The sequence below is a fragment of the Echeneis naucrates genome, chromosome 3 (genome assembly GCF_900963305.1).
Source record: "Echeneis naucrates chromosome 3, fEcheNa1.1, whole genome shotgun sequence".
Taxonomy (NCBI): domain Eukaryota; kingdom Metazoa; phylum Chordata; class Actinopteri; order Carangiformes; family Echeneidae; genus Echeneis; species Echeneis naucrates.
In genome coordinates this window covers 6,235,272-6,244,144 of record NC_042513.1, presented here as the reverse complement: position 1 = coordinate 6,244,144, position 8,873 = coordinate 6,235,272, and the positions used below count along the sequence as shown (strand labels likewise).

General features: G+C 38.5%; 1 protein-coding gene across 1 annotated transcript; it reads left to right on the top strand.

Annotated features, from left to right (window-relative positions):
* The first annotated feature begins 1,918 nt into the window (after positions 1–1,918).
* Positions 1,919–7,142, top strand: fgf7 (fibroblast growth factor 7). Its single transcript, XM_029498616.1, has 4 exons — positions 1,919–2,104; positions 2,529–3,170; positions 6,261–6,367; positions 6,547–7,142. The coding sequence occupies exons 2-4, from the start codon at positions 2,885–2,887 to the stop codon at positions 6,760–6,762; spliced, it is 609 nt and encodes a 202-aa protein (XP_029354476.1). The 5' UTR covers positions 1,919–2,104; positions 2,529–2,884; the 3' UTR covers positions 6,763–7,142.
* Positions 7,143–8,873: the final 1,731 nt, after the last annotated feature.

Below are 8,873 nucleotides of genomic sequence, written 5' to 3'. Positions count from 1 at the left end.
TTACAAGGGTAAACCTAAACCTTTTTCAAGACCTAAGCAAGAATACATGAGCCACAAAATATTAAACTGTCTTGCAACTCTGATGACTTTACAGCTTCTTTCAAGAAATTACACCTTGCTGTGGTAATCAAGTCAGAATCAGGCCGCAAGAATCATTATCATGAGGTTTGTATAAAAACACCATTCTCTGACCTTGGGTTTTTTAACGTCACTTTTATGTGCATCGACAAGGTTTCCTGTGATTCCACAGGTTATGTGAACTCCACAGGAGGTGCGTCCCTCTCCAGGACACCACCCAGGGAGCAAAGAGACGAAGACAAATGTCTTCCACTTAGCCAAAAAATCATCTTGCGACTCTTACGTCTGCATCTATTTATCTAAATTCCAACACCTCTCTCATCTTAGGTAGCACTGTAAAGGAGTTTGACCCCAATTTAGGACTTTGATTCCTGTTGGTGCTGTCCATTAGGGAAAGGCCAACTGCATCTGGTCTTTCAGTCAAGTCTTTTTCATTAGCTCCACTGACTCCAGCCACTTCCTTAGCATAGAAGTAACAATCGGCTTCAGCCCAAACTGACATGGCACCTTAACCCTAACCGATGAAATTTTATTTAAGCGCGAGCAGGCTCTATGGGCTTAGCCTCTAAGGTCTTGCATGCAGGCTCCCCATACTATAGAAGGGAGGCCCATTTTCCTGATTCAATGCAAAGTTACTCATCGATATTGAGATCAATTCAAATGAGGCTTGTTTGCCCCCTCCTGGAAGTTATTGGCTTCCAGGTGCTACCTGCATGTGACAACATAGTCCTGCAAACCCCTCCATCATTAGAAGGTGAAACATCTCTGCCATCCACCAATTTGGAAAATGAGGGCTTCACGGTTCAAGTAAGCAACTGGCTTCAAAGGACATAACGGATGTAGTGGAATTATATATGTGTACTTGTAATGAATGAAAATCCATTTTAATATCTAGTTCTGTGACTTTTGCAACATGGTGGCTATCAGCAGTAATATGTTCAGTGGTGGTTCCTTGGCCTCAGCAGAGTGTCAACTGTGTCTAAGGTGATGGAAGGGACAAATGAAGAGGCCAGAGTGACACCTAATAGATCAGGACTTTACGACCACCAGATTAGAGATGAGAAGGAGTCCTTCTGTGGCCAAATATCACCCTTTTCTTTCAGGCCTGCAGCCCTGACCTCCCCGGGGAGTGCGTCATTAGGGCCCATATAAACTTTTGAAGTAGTGAGTCCAAGGAAAGGCCAGGTATGTAAAGCAGTAAATTGTGACTTTGAATACAAACACGAAAAGTGAAAGAGTGTATGACCCCTGACACAGAGATGACTACTTCTGAGCAGTTATGTCTTCTGTTTTTCTCCCCTTGGATGGATACCTGCCAGCCATAACTTATTACTTCCCATGATTACGCTCAATAGGAATGAAAACTAAAAAAGTGTCTTTGAAGTTTTTTACTTTAGTCAATAAATCGTTACCAATGATCCAAAGCAACTAAGTAGAACCACTAATTAATTGTGACATTTAAAATGATAGGGAAGAAACCCTTCAAAGGTTAGTCACTAGAGCAAATATCTTAACCATCAGTTCAGTGAATGTGAGTCACTGTATGAGACACAGCATTAAGCCTATCAATGTGTTTCTTGGGAAAGACAGAGTTGTAATAAGTTCTGCAAGAGTGAGTGTACATGCAAATGTTTTTAAAGTATTTAGTAGTGCATACCAGAGAAAGCTGCTATTCTAAGAGCTTATAGCTCCCTCTCAAGTCCAGAGAGTGAGTGACAGCAAGAGGCAGGCAGAGGGTGTTGCTCCATTGCATCTCAGACAGGGACAGCTGACTGGTTGGGATTTAATTGCGCTCAAGTGAGGTCAGCAGAAGGCATTTATCTAAGCAGAGTGCACAGCGGCACTGGAGGATGCACAGAGTTGGCCTGCCAGAATCAGGAAGATATCCATGGGAATTGACAGAAGCTCCCAGCTCTTGTTTAGTTTTACTGCACTACCGGATTTGGTTTACTGAGAATCTTCAAATTAAAACTCTTGGTGAAAGGGATCCCCAATCTGACAACTCCTGTCAGCACTCAGAGTACATGTAAGTTGTCAAACTATAAACTATTTTTAATAAGACAAGCAGCATACTTTATTCGGTTGTAACTACATACTGCATGTATATTAATATAAAGGAAATTACAGACTCGAGTAATCCATCAATGCTGATTTCACTGTTACCAGCTCCATGACATGGAGACATGTGTGTGTCTGCCAAAATACACCACAGAAAGTGGGACTAACTGCCCAGAAACTGGGCAATACATATTCACATGGGCACAGAAAACCAAGAGCTACTTGAAAGCTGTTTAAAAAATCATGGGAGCTCTGTCATAGTGTCGGGTGATTCACTTTTTAAACGTACTTTGATAAAATTGATTCAACTTGGAAATGGAACTTTGAGCCGAACAGTTTTTTTTTTAAACTCTATTTGCTGAAACTCAATAGGCCTACTTTTGTTTTTACAGCAACATTGTGAATAACATTTCCTGATGTGGGATATGCGGTCCCTCGTCGGATTCAAGAGGATGAAACAGTCAACATGCAATGTCACTGAGGGCTAAAGCAAGACATCATCTCACAACACTGTCACCCATCTTCTTGTTAATATCACTCTCAAGCTTCAACCAACCTTAAGCAGCTTTACAAATCTCCTCCACAACCACCCTGATTCAACGTCCCGTTAGGACAAGGACGGCTGCAAAAACAGGGACCCGGAGGTCGCCAGTCGGGGGTCAGGGCTCGCTGGGCTGAGGGATAGCGCACAGATCTCTATCTCACATTTCAGTATGTTGTTCACTGATCACCACTGCATTGTATTATAATGCGCAAATGGAGGCTGACATGGAACCTTCAAAATCTGTTCTCGGGACTGTACCTGCATCTGATGTTTCTATTTGGCAGTGTGTGTGTGGTCTACAGTGACTGCACGCCAGAGCAACTTGCCGCCATCATGAACTGCTCCAAACATGAGCGCCACACTAGGAACTATGACTACATGGAAGGAGGAGATGTACGAATCCGACAGCTGTTCAGCCGCACCCAGTGGTTCCTAACAATTGACGACACAGGCAATATCAGTGGGACTCAAGATCCCACCGACTGCTACAGTAAGGGTGACCCTTTTTATCTGTTTATAATACCAGCGGTTCACCATGAGTCCCCATGTATTTATTAGCGATATAAAAAAGACATAAATGTATATTCAAAATGTAAAATATAAAACTTGAAGGCAGGCAGGATTTACAGGATTTGAAATGTTTTAATTTTGCCAAGCAGTATCTTGTTGTGAAGTCTTTCCACTGAAGGTCCAAAGAATGTTTTGGTCTGTCAGGGTGACAAAAGCACATTGGAGGGATTATTGTACAGAGTTCTCCACTGCATAATCACAGTGCTAATGGGTTATGTGTCTGTTAGGGCAGCCAGAGTGACAGAGGTGAAATGAAGCAGGTGGGGGTTTTGGCTTGTTAAACCATAACATCATGTAAACACAGGATTTAATGAAGTAAACCAAAGGGTCTTGGAGAGAAACGGGTGCCAGGAGCTCTGCAACCTTGGAGTCACACTGGCACAGATTCATCTTTTTTTGGCATGATTTCCTCTCCCACAGTCAAAGAAAAATCTTTAGGACAGAAAATTGGCGTGAGAGTAACAAATGATGAAAAATGATATTCACCCTCTGATGACCTTTTAGTTAGAAAATAGCATCTCAAATAGCAGAGGCCACCATAGTGGGTCTCATCTAAAATTACAATTCCATCTTTCAGAAAGTAAGAAAGAATTTGTCAGGCCACATGCTGAACGGCTCATTTTATTTGGTAGCCATGGCAAGCATGTTTCTACACTGTAAAATTGTTATTGTAAAAGCTTTACAGCCAGCATTTTTTGGATTGGATTTTTGATACAACTCTGTGATGATGAGGATGTGTCATGCAGTTATCATTTCCTCCTATCTGACAGTGTGGGAGCAACAGGAATGTTGGCTAGACAGAGAGATACCTCATGGAAACCATGCTTGAGCAACAACTAGCAATGAAAGACAGAAAAATGTATACGCCTATATGTGGCTGACATTTGCACACTCAAAGCAGACCAGCATGGTGAAAAATAGAAGCAATAAATCAGCGATTGATTCTTTTCTTGTGCAGTTAACAAAAAGACTTGAAAAGGTGCAATGAAGGCAAAAAGGGAAGAAAAGTATATCCACCATGCTGATGTGCCATATGAGCTTTTCCAACTTTATTATATTTAAAGAGCTTGTTCTTATAAAAAGCCAAAATGTCTCCAGCACATTTTTTGCTATTTCACTGAGCCTTTTGTATCTGCAGTTTGAAATGTCATCCTGTGAACACCAATATTGGGCACCATATAAAAAATTTGTTGTGCTGTAGAAATGTTCCTGAAAAAATAATATGATCATTCTGCTCAGTCATTTTGCAGTATTTTTCAATCCAGCTTGATCTAAATGTGACGTGTTTAAAATCAAATAAAGCTGTGCTAAATAACAGAAAAAATTTTATTCTAGCAGTAGATGGTAATCACAGACATATAAGGCAGTTTGTGTCTAAGTAAAAGTGAAAGACACAAATGAAGTACATGCATTTGAATTCAACAAAAATGTGATCATAATAAAATAAATCTGGTTGTCACAGCAAAGAGCAGATAAACAACTTTCAAGCAGGAACAAATTTGAACAAATTTAAAAACAGCATTTGCGATAACTGGAAAACAAAGAACGATGACAGAATGTATTTCATATCTGCTTTGACTGCAGTGCTATTGTGTAAATGCCAAATTATAATACAAATCTGAAAAAGTCATGGAATATGTTAATGATTCAGTGCAGAAAAAACGTCTGATAAAATTGCACAAAAACATTATTCCTGGGAGACTGACTCCTACGTCCTTAGCAGTAATACTTTCAAAATTAATTAGGGATAAACCTCAAGTTAGTTTGCTTAGCCGCAAGCAGTAACTAATCTATTCAAGCTCAGGATAGTTTGAGAAGCCATCAGCTTCAATATTTGTTGAGCGTGGAAATGTGTTCCATCTTTCTACAGTAGAGCCAACAACTATCGCTGTTGCATATACATGAATGGTAATACCACTTCCATGATACAAAATGAATGGTCACCTGACTTTGACAAGGGTTTATAAATAAAGATAAAACTGTGTTACATTGAACTTTGAGATTACTTCTCTTTAAGGCATTATAAATAAAATCAAACAGGCAACTAGTGCCATTAAGTCAAATATCAAGTGCAAGGAAAGCACAAAGAGCGTTCTAAGATTGGGAGACTGCCATCTGCTTGTCATTGAGCTAACAGTAAAATATAGCATGCTCATTGTCAGTATGAAAAACTTTAATAGGCTTCTTCCCCTTTTACTCTGCCTGTCAATCAAAAAAGTCAACAAAATGAAAAAACCTACAACAATGCATTTGTACTGTTTAAAAGTTAATGATCTTACCAGCACATTTTGTGTTGCATTAGTTTTACTGTTTTAGGTACATATTTTTGGTTTGTGATGAATCTAAGTAAATCTTTGTGCCTGTTGGACTAATGATGAGCAATCTGTGTAGCTCTTGGAATAAACGAAAAGGCAAAGTTAATTATTTCTTTAAAATGTTACTGGATAAATAATTAGATCCTGGAATTTCAAGAAAGGTTACACGAAAATTGGATCACGATAATATTGTTAATTTCAAACCTTTTTCTTTGGATGAGTAGAAACTTCTAATGTTTTAACTCATTTAAACCTTTTAAAATGGCTCTCTGTGACCTATTTCCCTTGCATTTTACACTTACACTGCAAAAAGCTGCAAAAATCAGTGCTATTTGCTTCCATTTTGAAAATCAGTCAGGCATAAGTGTCTTTCCTCTCCACCACATTTGAAGGGCAGCTCTAGAACGTAGCGTGCAAAGCATGCAAGGAGGTAGTTTTCTAAATCCCATGAGAGAGAGAGGCCTAATCTGTCTCCCATATGTGCTATGGCATTGGCTGTGGTTTGTGTAATGGCCACCCAGGCCAGTTAAAAAGGCTTGAATAAAGCCAGATAGACCACAGACTGATTAACCGCAGGAACTTCCATCCCGTTTGTTAATGAAGATGAATGTTAAGAGCGGTGTAGCGCTGGAGTGTGGGCTCGATCACCAAAGTGTCTTATCTCTCCTGTAACATCAACTGTGAACGTCTGGCAGGTATCCTGGAGATCAGGACCGTGTCTGAGGGGGGAGTACTGGCGATCAAGGGTGTGAAGAGTCAGCGTTATATCTCTATGAACAAGGCTGGAGTGCTTCAAGGCAAGGTAAGATTTTTTTCCTCCATGAGAGGAACTACGAAACTGTTTTCAGCTGATGAATTAATAATCAAGCTAAAATATCAAAAACATCCTTCTGAATGTGAAGGCCGATAACTAACAATAAAGCTAAATGACGTCAGCTTATGATTGCGCCGTAATAATACTCTCACATCTTTACATTACAGGATACCTACAATGAAAACTGCAACTTCAAAGAGGTTTTCCTAGAAAATTACTTCAATGCTTATTCCTCCGCAAAGTGGACTAAAAATGGCAAAGAAATGTTCATAGCCCTGTCACAGAAGGGAAAGCCAATACGAGGAAAAAAGACCAGGAGGGAGCATGTAGCATCTCACTTCATCCCAATGAAATGCAGGGAAGAGGAGAGGAGGGTGGACTGAAGCAGCACAAGACAAGTCACATATTGTGTGTGATTTCAATGACACATTGTATATGTTAGCAGACACATGTAAACTCATTACCAACGTCACTCTCTACACTCCTCAAGTTGTATATTAGTTGTGTAATGCTCCATAATGCTTTCAAGTCCGCACAAGAAAAGACAAGGTATCAGATGGGCATATTAAACTAATACCTGTGAATAAAATATTGAAATTTTCTGAAATATTTACAGTGGCTTCAATCGATACACAAACTGTAAGACCCCTACTTATTGTTATTGATATTATGAGTTAAATGTTATATTACCTTGTTTAAAAAAAAAAAAAAAAGAAAATAACAGTTTTCTTAGAAAACGTTAGCACAGTAAATAGCACACAAGTATATAGCACAGTCAGGACTTTTTCAAAAAAGATCTACATCCAGCCAGATAAGGGGACCTAAAGGTGCAGTAAAGAGATTTGACTTGACTTAGACGTGCTAAAGCAAGCTGGACTTGTCTTTTTTAAACAGTACAAGTGCTTAAAGCACATGAAATGCAGGTACAATAAACACAATCATGACAGCATGTTCAGTAAAAGGAGTGTTTGTAGGATAATCTGTTTGTGGATGACCAGTTTCAATCTGTATACATTGAAAACCAGACTCTGATCAAATGCATTGTAGCTGCTCACTGACTTCCTCTTCATTATCAAGGTGTGATTTTGAAATGCTTAAATGTTCTGCTGCTGCTGAGGAGATATCCAGATTAAAATATAAACTGAACAAAGCAATAAATGTGTATGCTCTGCAATCGCTTTCCATCAGTTAGCAACCCTACAAGCCAACGGATATTAAGTAGGGCCATTTTTTGTTTTGTTTAGGTTCCGGCCATTTTACAAAGTACAAATAGGATGCAAAAATGTACGAAGAGCTTAGTTTCAACAACATATCCAACACGCTCTTAGTATGATATCATTGTAATATCCCAATAGCTTACTGGTTACAGTCACTTATACTGTAAGTCCCAAAACTAAAACATTTCTCTCTTTTAAATGCATTAGAAAAGTCATATTGTATGTTGAAGCCTCATTTTAAGGAGAAGGGAAATAGTTTTACCTGGAAGCCTCCAGCATTACATACAGTATGATACTCATTTGACAATTAGGTATAAATGATTTGACAATGTATTTACTACATATATCATCAATTAGGGTCACCATATAACATGTGAACATGTAATGGCTTCTCTATGCATGCTTCTCAAGTAATTTCTCCAGTATTCACAAACATTTTTCACTTTGGTCTTGCCAGTTTTTCAGAAAAATGTACTTGTGGCTATGCCAAATATTGAACCTCCTTTTCAGCAGCTACTCTGATGTCAACTAACCATTTTCTTACATCAGAAACCTGGTAATGTACAGCCCATGTCAGTGAGGAGTGTTGATTCTTTGTGGATTCCAAGATCTGGGTTCAGATCAAGATGTATTTTTTTTTCTGCTGACATATTCTGACAAATAATGAATACACCCTCATTAACTTGATTAATCAGAATGGAGAAATAAACAAGCTTTTATTATTTAGATTGTGAAAATTAATCAGAAAGATTCCCTTATAATTCAATACAATTCTTTCTAAGCACCATGAGCTCAGGCTTGACTTAACCTCATTTTTAGCACACAAAAATGTATGATCTGTTATTAGCAGCAGTTTTCTGCTGTCCAAGGGTTAATCTTTGAATATCATTTAATGAAATTAAGGTAATTTGGGCTCTAAAGCTATAATTCACACAAGTCTAACATTAAGCAACTGCTGTTTCAACCTCTGATATTACTGCAGTCCTCTTGAGATATTAAGTAGTGCATTTCTCAGCTTATCTGATTTACTGACAAGATAACCATGACTTGTTGACTTTAACAAAATTGGAAAGAAACATTTGGGAAAATTTTATATGTATTTATTTTTGGACAACTGTAAGCACTGTAAGATATATATGAATTTGATTACTGGGCCTGATAAGGGAGAGTGAGAGGTGATAATACAACTGAAGGATAAATCTATTAATTTATGATGGAAGATAAAAATACAACAAGAAGATCAAATGTGGCTCTAATTCTGTCTGAGTTTATAAAAC

What these genes read in the sequence shown, in the direction of transcription:
- fgf7 (XM_029498616.1), top strand. Translation starts at nt 2,885, where the DNA reads ATGCGCAAATGGAGGCTGACATGGAACCTTCAAAATCTGTTCTCGGGA. An exon ending in AGATCCCACCGACTGCTACA is followed by an intron (nt 3,171 to 6,260) that starts GTAAGGGTGACC and finishes AACGTCTGGCAG; the next exon opens with GTATCCTGGAGATCAGGACC. An exon ending in CTGGAGTGCTTCAAGGCAAG is followed by an intron (nt 6,368 to 6,546) that starts GTAAGATTTTTT and finishes TTTACATTACAG; the next exon opens with GATACCTACAATGAAAACTG.